Source organism: Hyperolius riggenbachi, chromosome 2 (assembly GCF_040937935.1).
Source record: "Hyperolius riggenbachi isolate aHypRig1 chromosome 2, aHypRig1.pri, whole genome shotgun sequence".
NCBI lineage: Eukaryota > Metazoa > Chordata > Amphibia > Anura > Hyperoliidae > Hyperolius > Hyperolius riggenbachi.
Window position 1 is genome coordinate 349,909,935 of NC_090647.1, and position 19,280 is coordinate 349,929,214.

General features: G+C 45.2%; 1 protein-coding gene across 1 annotated transcript in view; it reads right to left on the reverse strand.

Annotated features, from left to right (window-relative positions):
- Window positions 1-253: 253 nt before the first annotated feature.
- Window positions 254-19,280, reverse strand: part of MFSD4A (major facilitator superfamily domain containing 4A) — a 180,634-nt gene continuing 161,607 nt past the window's right edge. Inside the window, exons 9-10 of the mRNA XM_068269571.1 lie at window positions 13,293-13,413; window positions 254-577 (exon numbers count right to left, since the gene is read on the reverse strand). Coding sequence (XP_068125672.1) covers window positions 525-577; window positions 13,293-13,413 — 174 coding nt within the window. The 3' untranslated portion in view covers window positions 254-524. The remainder of the gene's footprint in view (window positions 578-13,292; window positions 13,414-19,280) is intronic.

Genomic DNA, 19,280 nt, shown 5'->3' on the forward strand with positions numbered 1-19,280 from the left:
TTAACAGAAGATAACATAATCTACAACTTCGGATGCGTCCACATTTCACTGCACTGAACATTCAAGCTCTGTGTGTAACCCTTCCAATGCTGGTCTAGTAAAAAAAAAAAATTGCTGGTTGCATATAATATGCTGTAAATAATGTTTTAGAGCAAAGATGACGTGCTGGGTTATATTCCGCTTTAACAACATTACAACACATAAATATCTGATTTAGCAAACATAAATATATAATTTTTCAATAAGCATCATGTTTTTCTTTAAATAAGACTTAATTTATTATTATTACTGTTGACAGGTAACCGGCGAAATAAAGAGCGATTTACATAGAAGTCCAGAACATTCTTCAGAATCCACAATTCTTTTCTCCCTCCTCACAACTGTAGTTAATGCAGATATTTATGGATAAGTAGATTAGTGCTTCTTTTTATTTTCCAGTGAATTTAGCGGAGAAATGAAAAGACATAATAGAAATGTTTGGTCTACTAGTTCTTAGTATCTGGATACATATCCTCTTTGTCCTCCTACTGCTGATACCGTTCTGAATCTCTGTCTTCTGCTTGTTTTTGTGACGCGCCTGCCGAGAAAAGTGTGGAAATAGATATTCAGGAAATGCTAAACAATTGAGGTGAGGTGACAAAAACATTTCACTTATGGTATGTACAACATCTAACATTTCAACAATATATTCTATATATTATTAGCTTTGTTGTTCAGATTTGGGTCATTGCTATATTCAACCCGAATATGGCTGTTCACACTTGACTCAGGCCGTCCCAAAAATTACGTGATTCGACTGTACAAATTTGGCAAATTGCATTGAAGTCAATGGCACCAATATTTGAAGTTAAATAGCAAAAAAAACAACCTATATATATATATATTCAGCAAATTTGCTGAGCAGGTTAAGGAGAACAGTGGGATCAAGAGGAAAAATAATTTTCAAAAAGACCTTGTAGCTTTTGAGAACATCTATATTAAATTTTTAAAAGCGGTTAAATGACAGATAATGTATCTACCTGTAAGAAGTGTAAATTTACATATCTCAATGGCAGGAAGCACAATTCGCAGAACCGCATGCGTTTTCCACTATGTACTATGTGCTGCGTAATGCAGTATGTTGGCGCTTTATAAAGACAATAAATAAATAACAATAAATAAATGTACTATGCAGAAAACACATGCGGTTCTGCTATATGTGCTCCCTGCCAAAAGAAATAGCAGTGAATTTCCTGCTGGGGTTTCCAGGTGGTCAGTGGCAGTGCACAGTGTGTAATGGCTACCTGAAAACCCGGTGGAAGTAGCAACACTTTGGCCAGGGATCATTGTACAGCCACAATATTGCTGTATAAGGAATCCTGGTAAATATACCTATTGTTTGTACTAAGGAGCAATTGCAGCTCCAATGCATGTGAGCATGATGCCTTGTGCACGACTGTCTCAATAAAAATTGAACTCTTTTAAATGTTCCCATTGAGAGGATTAATTTCTTCAATACTATTGTTTGTACTATTAAAAGTAAAGCTCTTGTCACCCATGCAGGGTGGTATAGCCAGAATGCAGAGCCTGGACCATGATGTGGGAATAGAGGGATGTCAAAGCCTAACCCTCTCACCCAGAGCTCTTGTTTATACCATGGAGAAGGAGCTCATCCCCACCTCTGGTATTCAGGAAGTGGGTTGAGGTAACTACCCCAAAGCCTGTGGATGTAGACCCTGGGGGGGGGGGGGGGTGTTATGGTGGCATTTGTGGCCCCCATTAATAAGGGGACCCCCAGATTCCCCCCAGGGTAAATGGATATTGGGGTACTGAAGTAAGTTAGATCAAAACATGATGACATGAAAATGTTTATTGTTCTTAACTAACCATGAATTTTTACCTTTAATTAATGTTCCCACACTAATATCCTCGGATACCTTGATTGAAGGTCTTCATCTCCATGCACTGCTGCCACACTTGATACTCCATGCTGCCAGCAGCACTTGCTATCTACTAAGTATAGCAAGAGCCTGCCAAAGCATCTTTAACTACCTGGTGAGTAGCGACCGCCCCACGCCAATGGGCGCGGCCGCTGCGACAGACCCAGATCCGCCCAACACCAGACTGTTACCATGTACAGCGCTGCGATCAGCAGCAGTGCTGTACTGGGAGCAGCCGTGTGACACGGCTGTCCCCCTGGGGCATAAGAGAGCGATCGGCTCTCATAGGCTGAGGTCTATGAGAGCGGATCGCCAGGATTGGCTGGCTGAGGGGAGGGAGGGCTTTGAAAAAAAGAATAAAAAATAAATAGTAAAAAATAATAAAATAAAGATACAAAAATATTTATTTAAAAAATATATCAGACCCCACCAACAAAGAGCTCTGCTGGTAGGGAGAAAGGGGGGGGGGGGAATCATTAGTGTGCTGTGCGGCCCTGCAGCTTGGCCTTAAAGCTGCAGTGGCCAATTTAATAAAAAATAGCCTGGTCTTTAGGGGGATTTAGCACTGTGGTCCTGAAGTGGTTAAAAGTCCCACCAGTGGCTGCTCATTGGTTCTTTATCAGACCAATGGGAATCCCCCAGGTTCCCATTAATCTGTTAAAGGGAATCTAAAGTGAAAATAAACGTATGATATAATGATTTGTATGTGTAGTACAGCAAAAAAAATAAATAAAACAGCAGCAGAGATTTGAGTCTAATATTGTTTCCAGTACAGGAAGAGTTAAAGGAATACTTAAGTCATAAAAAAAAAAAAAAATGACATTTACTCACCCGGGGCATCCCTCAGCCCCCTGAAGCTGGATGGTGCCCTCGCAGCCCCGCTCCGATCGTCCTGTCCCCGCCGGCGGCTACTTCCGGGTTCGGCAACAGCCGCCGACAGGCTGGGAACGCAGCTGATTCTCCGCGTTCCCAGCCGATATATCACCTTCTATGCTGCTATAGCGTATATATATATATATATATATATATATACGCTATAGCAGCACAGAGGGTGATATAGCGGCTGGGAACGCGGAGAATCAGCCGCGTTCCCAGCCTGTCGGCAGCTGACGCCGAACCTGGAAGTAGTCGCCGGCGGGGACAGGACGATCGGAGCGGGGCTGCGAGGGCACCATCCAGCTTCAGGGGGCTGAGGGATGCCCCGGGTGAGTAAATGTCATTTTTTTTTATGACTTAAAGCGGAATATAACCCTGCATTTCAACTTTGCTCTAAAACATTATTTACAGCATATTATATGCAAAAAGCATTTTTTTTACTAGACCAGCATTGGAAGGGTTAAACACAGAGGTTTAAAGTTCCGTGGAGAGATATGCAGAAGTTCAGATTGTTACATTCTATTTAGTTAAATGTATCTATTGAAAAATGTTACACACTCTTTGGCTGTCCTCCAGCTCCTTCTCAGTCACATTCAACACTTAGATATATTTATGTAAACAAAATGTATCTATGTCAGCTTCGGATGCCTCTGCGGAAATCTCCAGGAACTTTAAAGCTCTGTGTAACCCTTCCAATGCTGGTCTAGTAAAAAAAAAAATGCTGGTTACATATAATATACTGTAAATAATGTTTTAGAGCAAAGTTGAAATGCAGGGTTATATTCCGCTTTAAGTATTCCTTTAAAGCGGACCTGAACTCAGCCCTCCTCGCTGCTCTAAAAGATACACAATAACATAATAACCTTCAAACAAAAAAACATTTCTTTGTTCCAGCTGATACAAATCTTAAAATAAATCTGCAGTGTTTCTACTTCCTGATTCATGGAAGCAGACATATTGGCTTATCTGCCATCTCTGCCATAGGCAGTCATGTGAAACAGGGGAGAGATCAGATTACATTTTGGGATTATACACAAATGAGGGGAATTACACAGGCTAAACGCTCTAAATACATACAGGGTGTATTTCTCTATGTTTTCCTTCTGTCCTGTGCAAGAGTTCAGGTCCACTTTAAGAAACTCAAGTTGTTATCTATGCTAAAGAGCTTCATTGAGCTCTGCAACTTTCACAGTTGCAGAGAGCTGTCTTCTTAAGCTTATAATCTCAACTGTCTGTCACTGTATTTTGTTTTTTTCTGCAGAGAAGGGTTCAAAAGTTCATTAGCCTGCTCTGTGAAATCATTTATAATGCTGAGTGTAATGTGTAAACTGCAAATGCTATAAAAAAAAGCTATATAACTGAAAATGAAAAAAGAGACTAATTTCTTTGCTACTAATGTTCTATTAATTATCCGTACTACACATCCAATTCATTATATCATCATCCCCCCCCCCCCCCCCGCTTCTGTGTCACTTTAAGTAACCAATGGGGAGCCCTGAAGGGACTTTTAAAGATGCTTTGTGAGGCTTGCTGCTAGCTTCATGATGTCAGGGCAGGGTGCTGTGGGTGCCCAAGGTGCCAGCATGGGTGCAATATGTGTGGGTGGGGACAGGCAGTCAGCTGGTCAGGGCTTGCTCTACTATAAATATGTAGCAAACCTCACAAAGCATCTTTAAAAGTCCTTCCAGGGTTCCCATTAGTCCCTTAACAGACTAATGGGAATCTGGAGGATAAAGGATGGAGGTTGAAGATGACCCCCAGATGCCACCATGACCCCCCCCCCCCTCCTGGGTCTACACCCACAGGCTTAGGGTTTTTTTTACCCACACCCTCCTCCTGGGCTCCAAAGGTGGGGATGAGCCCCTTGGCCATGGTCATGGTATGGATCCCCCCACATCATGAACCACTTGGGCTGGTATAGCTCAGGCTGCAGAGCCCAGGCCGCATGGCTAGACCAGCCTGTATGGGTGACAAGAGGATACAGAGGCTTTGAAGGGAGGACCCCACATCATTTCTCTTTCAGTTTTACTTCTAGTAGTACAAACAATAGGTATATTTGCCAGGGATCCTTATAGAGCAGTATTTCGGCTGTTCATCCATCTCTGGCCAAAGTGTTTCCACTTCCACCAGGTTTCCAGGTGGTCATTACACACTGTGTACTGACCACCTGGAAACCCCAGCTGGAAATTCATGGCTTTATTTTTTAAATAAATAAATGTACACTACTGATATGTAGATACATTATCTGTTATTCAACTACACTGCTCAAAACATAAATGGAACACTTAAAGAGGAACTCCAGTGAAAATAATGTAATAAAAAAAGTGCTTCATTTTTACAATAATTATGTATAAATAATTTAGTCAGTGTTTGCCCATTGTAAAATCTTTTAAATCCCCGATTTACATTCTGACATTTATTACTTGGTGACATTTTTACTGTTCGCAGGTGATGTAGCTGCTGCATGGTTTTTTGGCAGTTGGAAACAGTTGTAAACTGCTATTTCCCACAATGCAGCAAGGTTCCCAGACAGAAAACTGCCAGGAGTACGTACTCAAGGGTTTCTTGTGGGAGGGGTTTCACCACAATATCAGCCATACAGCGCCCCCTGATGGTCTGTTTGTGAAAAGGAATAGATTTATCATGTAAAAGGGGGTATCAGCTACTGATTGGGATAAAGTTCAATTCTTGGTCTGAGTTTCTCTTTAACCTGCTGGGCGGTCTGGACGAGCTCAGCTCGTCCAGTACCGCCGGAGCCTGCTGCTCAGGCCCTGCTGGGCCGATTTGGCTGAAATAAAAAGCAGCACACGCAGCCGGCACTTTGCCAGCCGCGTGTGCTGCCTGATCGCCGCCGCTCTGCAGCGATTCGCCGCGAGCAGCGGCGAAAGAGGGCCCCCCTAGCCGCCTGAGCCCTGCGCAGCCGGAACAAAAAGTTCCGGCCAGCGCTAAGGGCTGGATCGGAGGCGGCTGACGTCAGGACGTCGGCTGACGTCGATGACGTCACTCCGCTCGTCGCTATGGCGACGATATAAGCAAAACAAGGAAGGCCGCTCATTGCGGCCTTCCTTGTTTATTCTGGGCGCCGGAGGCGATCGGAAGATCGCCTCCGGAGCGCCCTCTAGTGGGCTTTCATGCAGCCAACTTTCAGTTGGCTGCATGAAATAGTTTTTTTTTTATTAAAAAAAAACCCTCCCGCAGCCTGCCTGGCGATCTTAATAGAACGCCAGGCAGGTTAAGCAACACAATGTAACTCCAAGTCAATCACACTTCTGTGAAGTCAAACTGTCCACTAGGTAGCAACACTTGTTGACAATCAATTTCACATATGTAGGAACAGAGGCGCTTTCACAAACTAGTATGGGATATCACACTGCTGCCACAGCTGGAACAATTCCTTTTCCCAAGCAATATGTATGAAATTCTGTAGTGCTGTGTTTTCCACAAACATAGTTATCTTCAATGTCCCATGGAGGTCCACACTCCCCTTCGTTAAACTTCACCTGTGTCAGCACTCATGTGCATAAAACAGAAAAGAGGGGAGGGATCTTCTCAGTGTACTATCCACAAGTCTTTAATGAAAGTAATGGGCATACATAATAAAAAGTACAGGGTCACTCGCATAGAGAGGGTCCTATTCCAACTAGGACCCCCCTCAGCTGTGTTGGCTTCCCACCCTAGTGGTACTCAGAACCCATCATGTACTGCGATCACACTGCCCTCTCTCGTCCCGACTAGTTTCAGCTGTCACCGTCCTCAGGGGATACGAGAGCGGGCGGGCAAGGGTGACTTTATATAGAAGGTTACCTTATCCTGCCTCCCAGATTCATTTTGCCGCGGTCCCTGGCCATCGCGAGTGACAAAGCGTCACTTCTGGTATAATTTAACGAAGGGGAGTGTGGACCTCTATGGGACATTGAAGATAACATTTATTTGTGGACAACACAGCGCTACAGTATTTCATACAATCAATTTCACATACTGTTGTGCAAATGGAATAGACAACAGGTGGAAATAATAGGCAATTAGCAAGACATCCCCCAAAAAAGAGTGATTCTTCAGGTTGTGACCACAGACCACTTCTCCTATGCTTTCTCACGGATGTTTTGGTCACTTTTGAATGCTGGCGGTGCGTTCATCTACGATGGCACATCAATGCGAGCTGTGGCAAGAAGGTTTGCTGTGTCTGTCAGCATAGTGTCCAGAGGATGGAGGCGCTGCCAGGAGAAAGGCCAGTACATCAGGAGACGTGGAGGACGCTGTAGGAGGGCAACAACCCAGCAGCAGCACCGCTACCTCCGCCTTTGTGCAAGGAGGAACAGGAGAAGCACTGCTAGAGCCCTGCAAAATGACCCCCCACAGGCCACAAATGTACGTGTCTGCTGAAATAATCAGAAACAGACTCCATGGGGTGGTATGAGGGCCTGACGTCCACAGGTGGGGGTTGTGGTTATAGCCCAACACCGTGCCGGACACTTGGCATTTGCTCTTCACAGAAAAAACAGGTTCACACTGAGCATGTGACAGAGTCTGGAAATGCAGTGGAGAATGTTCTGATGCTTGCAGCATCCTCCAGCATGACAGGTTTGGCCGTGGGCAAGTAATGGTGTTGGGTGGCATTTCTTTGGGGGCTCGCATAGCCCTCCATGTGCTCGCCTGAGGTAGCCTGACTGCCATTAGGTACCGAGATGAGATCCTCAGACCCCTTTTGAGACCATATGCTGGTGCGGTTGGCCCTGAGTTCCTCCTAATGCAATACAATGCTAGACCTCATGTGGCTGGAGTGTGTCAGCAGTTCCTGCAAGATGAAGGCATTGATGCTATGGACTGGCCTGCCCATTCCCCAGACCTGAATCCAATTAAGCACATGTGGTGTGACATCATGTTTCGCTCCACCCACCAGTTGCACCACAGACTGTCCAGGGGCCATATGAGCCTCATTTTGTCTTGCTTTAATTTTGAGAGTGACGCCAAATCCAGACCTCCATGGGTTGATAATTTTGATTTCCATTGATAATTTTTGTGTGATTTTGTTGTCAGCACATTCAACTATGTAAAGAACAATATTTAATAAAAAAAATATTTCATTCATTCATTCAGATCTAGGATGTCTTTTTATGTGTTCCCTTTAAGAGAACCCGAGGTGGTTCTTTGGGGGGCAGATGTTACATTGTTATTTGGGTTGAAAAAAGACAGACCTCCTCCATCGAGTTCAACCAGAAAATAAAGTACCACACCAGCCTGCTCCTTCACATATTCCTGTTGATCCAGAGGAAGGCGAAAAACCCTTACAAGGCATGGTACAATTAGCCCCAAAAGGGAAAAAATTCCTTCCCGACTCCAGGCGGCAAACAGCTAAAATCCCTGGATCAACACCACTGGGTATTACCTAGTAATTATAGCCATGGATGTCTTTCAATGCAAGGAAAGCATCTAAGCTCCCTTTAAATGCAGATATAGTATTTGCCATAACTACCTCCTGTGGAAATGCATTCCACATCTTAATCACTCTTACTGTTAATAAATGGCTAAAACGTTTTTCCTCCATGCGCAGATCATGTCCTCTAGTCCTTTGTGAAAGCCTAGGGACAAAAGCTCATCCACCAAGCTTTTATATTGCCCTCTGATGTATACATGTTAATTAGATCCCCTCCGCCCACTGACAAGGAGATGTGCGCGCAGCCTGCGCGCGATCTCCTGCAAAACAGAGCCCCAGGACTTTACGCCAATCGGCATTAAGCGGTCCTGGGGCTGCCGCCGCGGCCACGCCCATTGGCGTGGCGCGGTCGGCAAGAGGTTAAGACGTCTTTTCTCCAGACTAAATAAGCACAGTTTATCTAACCTTTCTTGGTAAGTGAGACCTTCCATCCCTTGTATCAATTTTGTTGCTCGTCTCTGCACCTGCTCTAAAACTGCAATATCTTTCCTGTAATGTGGTGCCAGAACTGAATTCCATATTCCAGATGTGGCCTAACTAGAGATTTAAACAAGGGCAAAATTATGCTAGCATCTCAAGTTTTTATTTCCCTTTTAATGTATCCCAAAATGTTATTAGCTTTAGCTGTAGTGGCTTGGCATTGAATACGATTATTTAAGTTGTTGTCGATGAGTACTCCTAAGTCCTTCTCCAAGTTTGATGTCCCCATCTGTATCCTGTTTATTTTGTATGGTGCTAGACCATTGGTACGACCAAAATGCATGACTTTACATTTTTCAATATTGAATTTCATCTGCCATTTATGTGCCCATATAGCCAATCCTATCCAGATCCTGTTGCAATATGTCACTGTCTTCTTGAGAGTAGAGATGGCCGAACCTCCGATTTTAGGTTCGCGAACTTTCGCAAAAGGTTCGGTTCGCACAAACTTTCGCGAACCGCAATAGACTTCAATGGGAATGCGAACTTTATAAATTAGAAACATTTATGCTGGCCACAAAAGTGATGGAAAAGATGTTTCAAGGGGTCTAACACCTGGAGGGGGGCATGGATGAGTGTGATAGATGCCAAAAGTCCCGGGGAAAAATCTGGATTTGACGCAAAGCAGCATTTTAAGGGCAGAAATCAAATTGAATGCTACATTGCAGGACTAAAGTGCTTTAAAACATCTTTCATGTGTATACATCAATCAGGGAGTGTAATTAGAGTTCTGCTTCACACTGACACACCAAACTCACTGTGTAACGCACCGCAAACAGCTGTTTGCGTAGTGATGGCCGTGCTGGACTGGTGCGCACCGTGGCTATAGCGGTTTTCAAGCCCATATGGTCGCCGGTCTGTGGTAGCTCAATGATAGTACAACAGTGACTGTCCAGCTGATCAAATTTGGTCTGTCCACAATGAAGCAACGACCTTATTATCTTCTTGTATGTAGGTAGGCATAGGTAGGTGCCCCAGCAGTTAGCTAGGCATAGGTAGGAGTCCCAGTATAGGTAGGTAGGCATAGGTAGGAGTCCCAGTATAGGTAGATCGGCATAGGTAGGTGCCCCAGTAGTTAGCTAGGCATAGGTAGGAGTCCCAGTATAGGTAGGTAGGAATAGGTAGGTGTCCCAGTATAGGTAGATAGGCATAGGTAGGTGCCCCAGTAGTTAGCTAGGCATAGGTAGGAGTCCCAGTATAGGTAGGTAGGCATAGGTAGGTGTCCCAGTATAGGTAGATAGGCATAGGTAGGTGCCCCAGTATTTAGCTAGGCATAGGTAGGATACCCAGTATAGGTAGATAGGCATAGGTAGGTGCCCGAGTAGTTAGCTAGGCATAGGTAGGAGTCCCAGTATAGGTAGGTAGGCATAGGTAGGAGTCCCAGTATAGGTAGGTAGGCATAGGTAGGTGTCTCAGTATAGGTAGATAGGCATAGGTAGGTGTCCCAGTATAGGTAGATAGGCATAGGTAGGTGCCCCAGTAGTTAGCTAGGCATAGGTAGGAGACCCAGTATAGGTAGGTAGGCATAGGTAGCTGCCCTAGTATAGGTAGGTAGGTAGGCATAGGTTGGTGTCCCCGTATAGGTAAGTAGGTGCCCCAGTAGTTAGGTAGGCATAGGTAGGTGTCCCAGTATAGATAGTTAGGCAGGGCCTGGCTGGCACAGTAATAACAATTACCAAGGTCCAGCTGCAACAGATAGGGCTGTATAATGTCAGTGTCAGTGGGCAACACACAAAAAAAAACGCATCAGGAGAACATTAGCTCTCAAAAGAGCTGTTGAGGGGTGCTATTTTAGCAATAACAATCAGCCAGGAGCAAGCTAACAAGCCTACAAGAGCCTAACTACTCTTTCCCTATGAGAGTCTGCAAGCAGCTGTCCCTTCACTAAGTAATGCAGGCACACGAGTGAGTGTAAAGCCCGGGGCTGCCTGCCTTTTATAAGGGGGGGGGGGGGTTGGCTCCAGGAGAGAGTGTAGCCTAATTGGCAACAATGTGCCTGCTGACTGTGATGTAGAGGGTCAAAGTTGTCCCTAATGGCGCACTATGGGGGCAAATCAAACTTCTGCAAAAGTTTGTGTACGCTGGCGAACGCGAACCACTGAAAATTCACCTGGAACCGTTCGCATGCGAACCGTTCAGGCCATCTCTACTTGAGAGTTGATGATTCTGCACAATTTTGTATCATCTGCAAAAATAGCAACATTGCTTTCTACTGCATCTACTAGGTACTGATCCCTGTGGGAACCCACTGCTAACAGTCACCCATTTTGAATAAGATCCATTGACCACAACTCTTTGTTTTCTGTCCATTAGCCAATTCCCTATCCATGCACACAGACTCTTCCCCAGTCCTTGCATCCTGAAGTTTTGCACCAGACTTTTGTGGGGAATAGTGTCGAAGGCCTTTGCAAAGTCCAAGTATATCACATCTACAGCATTCCCAATATCCATATTAGCGTTCACTACCTCATAAAAGCTGAGCATGTTAGTCAAACAGGACCTGTCTTTAGTAAACCCATGCTGATGCTGAGAAATAAGATTCTTTTCTACTATGAAGTCTTGTATAGTATCTCTTAGTAACCCCTCAAATAGTTAGCACACAACTGACGTTAAGCTTACAGGTCTGTAATTTCCGGATCTGATTTTTCTGCCCTTCTTAAATAATGGGAAAATGTGGGCTGTACGCCAATCCACTGGGACTCTGCCAGATGAGAAACAGAGGCATGTTCTCTGCCTCATGACATGCCTCTGTGTCCCCACACCTCTGCTCTCTGCCCCCCCCCCCACCACACTATAGCCCCCAAGATTAGCGACAATATTTGTCGCTGTCTTGAGGGTATACATTGTGGACAGGTATTCCCTGTTCAAAAAGCCGGGGCATTCCTACAGGGTCTCCAAAGCTGCCATTGGGCAGCTTCCTCTCCCTAGCTGGGCCTCCTGCCACCCCCCATCTCCATGCGCGCTGGTGAGAGAATAAATCTCTCTTTTCAGAGTCGTGACCCAGAGGTCACGAAAATGAAAGTGGGCCATTGCGGCCCCAAGGAGGAGCGGGGAGCAATGGATTTTGAGGCTACTTGATCTGCTCAGCCCCCCGGATCAAGCAGCCTACTTTTTTAATTTTATTTTATGAGCCCACCTCGTGCTCACTTTAAAGAGAGTCTGAAGCGAGAAAAAATCTCGCTTCAGACCTCATAGATAGCAGGGGCATGTGTGCCCCTGCTAAACCGCCGCTATCGCGCTGCTAAACGGGGGTCCCTTCACCCCCAAATCCCCTCCGTGCAGCGGGGGAGCGCTTCCTGGTTGGTGCAGGGCTAACCGCCGCAGCCCTGCCCCACGCGCGTCTGTCAGCGCGTAACTCCGCCTCTCCCCCGCCCCTCTCAGTCTTCTTTCACTAAGAGGGGCGGGGGAGAGGCGGCGATGCGCCGCTGATAGACGCGACTGGAGGCAGGGCTGCATCCGTTAGCCCTGCCTCCAGGAACGACCAAATCTGCGACCAAGTGTTGCAGGGGGGGGGGGGGTTTGGGAGTGAAGGGCACACATGCCCCTGCTAACTCTGAGCTCTGAAGCGAGATTTATTCTCACTTCAGAGTCTCTTTAATTTTTTTGAGCATTATACATTTTAAAATAAACTGTATCATACCTTTAAAATTGATTTTCTCAAGAAACTACAAGGTCTTTTTGAACTTTCTTTTTCCTCTTGTTCCCACTGTTCTTCTTAACATACCTACCAAATTTGGTGGTTCTATCATGTATGGGGGCTTTGCTGATAGCCATGTACATCAGTGCATTTGACTCCAATTTAGTCATGAGATCAGCCTGAAAATCTCAACCTGTTAGATCGAATGGCTGGCGAATCAAACAAGGAACCATTTGACCAAAACTATATATTATACATAGAGTTGCTGAGCAAATTTTCTTTCACTTATTTCTTCATTTCCTAAAAAAAAAAAAAAAAAACGCTCCAAAACATGATGATAAGTTTGTCGGGTCCCAGAAATTGGCCTTAGACTCCATTAGGGGCATTTGGCTTTAACTATGGTAGGATTAGATTGTGAGCTCCTCTGAGAACAAACAGTGACATGACTATGTGCTCTGTAGCACCACAAAAGATGACAATGCTACTGCCTATACTGTAAGTACACAATAATAATAGGACACTAGACTATAACTATGGTAGGGATTATATACTGTAAGTATATTGCTGTTTTTGATGATAAAAACACTATGCTCACTCAGTATTCATACATAGTGTTAAACCATACTATAGAAAAACAACAACACAGAAGCAATGATGCTGGTCCCAGACAAATCATTTTCATTGAAAATCTGTTTGCTAAAAAAAAGTACACTGTACAACACTCTACTGCTTCTAAAAACAATGCAATTACGTTTAAGAATGCAAAGTGCACAGCAGAATAAATAAGCAAGAACAATGCTTACCTGATCTGTTATGATAAGAACAGGAACTTGCTGTTACCCAGATACTGCCGCGTATGACTGAACACATGTTGGCAGATCTGCTTTATTTATAAAGACAAAGCTACTACTTCTGTATCATCAGTACTCATAACTGGGTGCCTTACCTTCCGACCCTTTGGGATGCATGTTATCGAGTATTACGAGTACCACATACAGACAGAAGGCCAGTGTAGAGAGACTGATCCCACAAACTAGGAAGCTGTAGCTCCCCTGAGTTTCGATCACCTGCATTATATAACAAATACAAATCATCATTAACAACATTGCACCATTTACGTCACTTGCTGGGGCTGATTTATCAAAACCAGTGCAAGGAAACTGGAGTGGAACTAGTGCAAATATAGAGCAGACGTTCATCTGAAGGATTCTTATTGGTCACTGAGAAACTTCTCCACTTTGCAATTGCTTTTTAATTAGATCTGTTCCAATTATCCTTAGGCCTGGAACCCACTAGGAACGCTTTTCTGAGCGCTTTGCGATTTGAAAAGCTCTTGCTAATGTAATGCTCTGGGTGTGATCCCACTTGGGCGATGTGATTTTCTAAAAATCTCCCATAGCATTGCATTAGCAAGAGCTTTTTCAAATCGCTAGCGCCTAGAAAATGCTGCAAGTGGGTTTGAGCCCTTACACTGGTTTTGATACACCTGCCACAGTCTATGTATTACAATCCATTGTCCCTACCACAAGCGAGGGGAATAAATAAAACTATCTTTATTTACCTGGGGCTTCTTCCAGCTCCTACAAGTCATGTGTGTCCTTCGCCGCAGCTCCCGTCTACTCCCGTATTTCTCTGGCAGCCTCTGAAGATCACTGACCCCTGATGGGTCTTTTGCGCATGCGCCCGCATTATCAGGAGCGCACTGCGCCCGCCACACCCACACAAATGCGCACAAGACACCGACCCATCGGGGATCTTCAGAGGCTGCCAGCGGGAGACAGAAGACCAGACTTATTGTTTTCTATAAGGCAATTAATTGTATCTTATTTGTATCTTATATTTACAATCCTTGCCAGTCCAGAATGTAGTGCTCTAAATAAATATCACATTTTTGTGTTATTTAATATTTTATTGAGTAAAACCCTTAAAGAGGCACCGTAATGATATAAAGTAGAATGTACGTTTGCCTGGCATAGAACGCAAAGTAAATTGTTCCCAGTGTATAATTTGGACGCTGGAGACAAGGCCCATTTCTACTGGCGTGCGAACCACGTGACCGCCCGGGGCGCTGGGTGCTGTGGCGGGGAGAGCGGGCATAACGGAGTTACAATTCATTTTCCGCGATCCCCGCACGCACGCAGCCTCTTTTTTCTTCCTCTCCCAGGCATCTGTTGCATTGGTAACAGCAGCCCCTGTGATGGCGTTACTGTATGTCAGCACAGGGGGCGCTGTTACCAATGCGAGGAGCGCCTGGAAGGAAGAAGGAAGAAGATAGAGGCTGCATGCATGCAGGGATCGCATAAGGTAAGTTGCAACTCCATTATGCCCGCTTTCCCCCGCCGCTATGTGTGCACCTACCTATCTAACCTATACTGGAGGCACCTAGCTAGCTAACCTATACTGGGGGCACCTACCTATCTAACCTATACTGAGGGCACCTACCTATCTAACCTATACCGAGGGCACCTACCTATCTAACCTATACTGGGGGCACCTACCTATCTAACCTATATTGGGGACACCTACCTATCTAACCTATACTGGGGGCACCTACCTAGCTAACCTATACTGGAGGCACCTAGCTAGCTAACCTATATTGGGGGCACCTACCTAGCTAACCTATACTGGAGGCACCTAGCTAGCTAACTTATATTGGGGGCAGCTACCTATCTAACCTATACTGGAGGCACCTAGCTAGCTAACCTATACTGGGGGCACCTACCTATCTAACCTATACTGAGGGCACCTACCTATCTAACCTATACCGAGGGCACCTACCTATCTAACCTATACTGGGGGCACCTACCTATCTAACCTATATTGGGGACACTTACCTATCTAACCTATACTGGGGGCACCTACTTAGCTAACCTATACTGGAGGCACCTAGCTAGCTAACCTATATTGGGGGCACCTACCTATCTAACCTATACTGGAGGCACCTACCTAGCTAACCTATACTGGGGGCACCTACCTATCTAACCTATACTGGAGGCACCTACCTAGCTAAACTATACTAGGGGCACCTACCTATCTAACCTATACTCTAGGCACCTATCTAGCTAACCTATACTGGGGGCACTTACCTAGCTAACTCCCTTTTTAAATCTATTCGTTCAGGATACCACATTTTATATTAATTATTCTGGATTCAGCATCCAAAATCACTTTATAAACTGCTGTATATCCATATGTAACCCCACCCTCCCAGTGATGTTTAGCCTAGGCTATGTAGTTATGCAGCCTTCTGCCCCAGAGCACTCTGTCAGACCAGACCAGTGTTGTTTCTACTAACTTTGAAACACACAACAAACATTTTGCAGTGATGCACCTTGCCAAGGGTAAAGATGTTGCCACCTGGGACAAAATTAAGGATGTAAATCAGGATGAGGAAAGATTTTACAATGGGCAAACACTGACTAATGATTTATAAATGAATATTGTAAAATACTGCATTTTTCAGACCATAAGACACACTTTTTTCTTTGCCCCCAAAAGTGGGGGGAAAAAGTCAGTGCGTCTTATGGTCCGAAGGTGTGCCTTCTGTCCTCCTTTGCCGCCCTGGGCCCTGGGACCTCTGCCTTCTTCTGTGTCCCATATCCCCTCCTGTGTCTCCTCTGCTGGTGTACCGTGTGCTATGTGTCCGCCCCCTCCTGTGTCCTCAGTGTCCTCCCTTGTCTCAACGCCTGGCCCCTGTACCCTTCCGGTAAGATATATACTTGCAGCCAACAATAAACAATGTCCCAGGAGTTGACCCCATGGCTTTAGCTGATCTGGAGTTGTGTCAGCCTCCAGGAGCTGTGCAGCCAATCAGGGAAGGGGGGGGGAGGGAAGCTCTGCATGTTAATCACGGCTACCTGGTGTTCTGGCAGGCGCAGATAGTCTGGGAGGCAGGACCATGGCTCAGTCATTGGACTAAGCACTCACAGCGTTGGCTCCTGTCATATCACTAGATGGGCATGATTGGCATGCAGCGCTCACCCCATCTGCTGCACGGGGAGGAGGACACAGGGGGACAGAGGAGGTCGTCAGGGGGACAGAGGAGGCACAGGACAGTGGAGGTCATAAAGGGGCAAAGAAGGACACACGGGGACAGAGGAGGACATGTGTATTACTATATACAGTGGCTTGCAAAAGTATTCAGCCCCCTTGAAGTTTTCCACATTTTGTCACATTACTGCCACAAACATGAATCAATTTTATTGGAATTCCATGTGAAAGACCAATACAAAGTGGTGTACACGTGAGAAGTGGAACGAAAATCATACATTATTCCAAACATTTTTTCAAATCAATAACTATAAAGTGGGGTGTGCGTAATTATTCAGCCCCCTGAGTCAATACTTTGTAGAACCACCTTTTGCTGCAATTACAGCTGCCCGTCTTTGAGGGTATGTCTCTACCAGCTTTGCACATCTAGAGACTGAAATCCTTGCCCATTCTTCTTTGCAAAACAGCTCCAGCTCAGTCAGATTAGATGGATAGCGTTTGTGAACAGCAGTTTTCAGATCTTGCCACAGATTCTCAATTAGATTTAGATCTGGACTTTGACTGGGCCATTCTAACACATGGATATGTTTTGTTTTAAACCATTCCATTGTTGCCCTGGCTTTATGTTTAGGGTCGTTGTCCTGCTGGAAAGTGAACCTCCGCCCCAGTCTCAAGTCTTTTGCAGACTCCAAGAGGTTTTCTTCCAAGATTGCCCTGTATTTGGCTCCATCCATCTTCCCACAAACTCTGACCAGCTTCCCTGTCCCTGCTGAAGAGAAGCACCCCCAGAGCATGATGCTGCCACCACCATATTTGACAGTGGGGATGGTGTGGTCAGAGTGATGTGCAGTGTTAGTTTTCTGCCACACATAGCGCTTTGCATTTTGGCCAAAAAGTTCTATTTTGGTCTCATCTGACCAAAGCACCTTCTTCTACATGTTTGCTGTGTCCTCCACATGGCTTGTGGCAAACTGCAAACGGTACTTCTTATGCTTTTCTGTTAACAATGGCTGTCTTCTTGCCACTCTTCCATAAGAGCCAACTTTGTGCAGTGCATGACTAATAGTTGTCCTATGGACAGATTCCCCCACCTGAGCTGTAGATCTCTGCAGCACGTCCAGAGTCACCATGGGCCTCCTGACTGCATTTCTGATCAGCGCTCTCCTTGTTCGGCCTGTGAGTTTAAGTACACAGCCTTGTCTTGGTAGGTTTACAGTTGTGCCATACTCTGAATGATCGCTTGAACAGTGCTCAGTGGGATGTTCAAGGCTTTGGAAATCTTTTTGTAGCCTAAGCCAGCTTTAAATTTCTCAATAACTTTATCCCTGACCTGTCTGGTGTGTTCTTTGGACTTCATGGTGTTGTTGCTCCCAAGATTCTCTTAGACAACCTCTGAGGCCGTCACAGAGCAGCTGTATTTGTACTGACATTAGATTACACACAGGTGCACTCTATTTAGTCATTAGCACTTATCAGGCAATGTCTATGGGCAACTGACTGCACTCAGACCAAAGGGGGCTGAATAATTACGCACACCCCACTTTGCAGTTATTTATTTGTAAAAAATGTTTGGAATTATGTATGATTTTCATTCCACTTCTCACGTTTACACCACTTTGTATTGGTCTTTCACGTGGAATTCCAATAAAATTGATTCAGGTTTGTGGCAGTAATGTGACAAAATGTGGAAAACTTCAAGGGGGCCGAATACTTTTGCAAGCCACTGTAGATTTGCATATCTAAAGGCATACAGAAAAGCCTCTTTGAATATGTATTTCTCCTGCATTGTAGTTCTCATGTCACTCCCAGATCAAATCAGGGTGAGCTGCAGGAGAGGAGGCTCTTCCTATTGGCTCTCTGTCAATGTTATCACATGCTGATTGCTAGTTTTCTGACAGATTATTATTATTATTTATTGTATTTATAAAGCACCAACATATTACGCAGCGCTGATCAGAGCTGGTCTAAAATACCAAACATCTCAGTTGGCTTTACCACATGCTCTAATCTTTGTCAATTGACATTTACTGATGCGTATTGAGGTATTTACTGCACAAGTCTTTAATTTACCTCACTGGTCAGAAAATTCAGCTTGCCATGTGGTAACAGCCCTAATGAATTCAGGGCCGATTATCTTGTGAAGCTAGGTGAAACATTTGCATCAGGCGCGGAGATTACAGGGGCAGCATTTTTGTACTGTGTTTACACTGCTGTCAGAGTAGGAGGAGAAGAGAGGGAAGTGCAGAAGTCATCACTGGGGAAAAGTAGCTTGTTGTGCTGTGTGAGGTGTCTGACAGTAAGTGAGGAGGAGGGAGGCAGGAGATCAGCAGTGTTTCGTTTGACTTGCACAGCAGAAGGGAGGAGGTGGAACTGCTGTTCTGACTGAGGAGGAATGTAATGGCTGAGGGTGAGCAGTTTGTCACAGACTCACAGCCAACCAGTATGCTATTGTGTTGAGCTGCAGCATGTCATGTGAGAACATTAACTACTTTCACCTTTTGGACATTGCTATTACGACCAAAAGGCTGCATCTGCACTGCTGCGCACGGCCGCACGCTCGTTAGCCCGGTGATCAATGATTGAGAACACAGTTCCCATTCATTGATCAAAGCAGGGGCGTAGCAATAGGGGGTGCAGCGGTAGCAACCGCATCGGGGCCCTTGGGCCAGAGGGGCCCCGAAGGGCCCTCCCTCAACTACAGTATTAGCTCTCTATTGGTCCTGTGCTCATAATAATCACTTCTTTAGATACTTTGAATAGTGGTAATCATTAATAAACTGTTTCCCATCCCCTTCTTGCACCTCTGACACTGTAGTTGCCATTGGCAGGTTTTGGTGCACCGTATCAATTGCTATGTATAGAGTGCTTGGGGGGGCCCCATTGTAAAACTTGCATCGGGGCCCACAGCTCCTTAGCTACGCCACTGGATCAAAGTCTCAGTTAG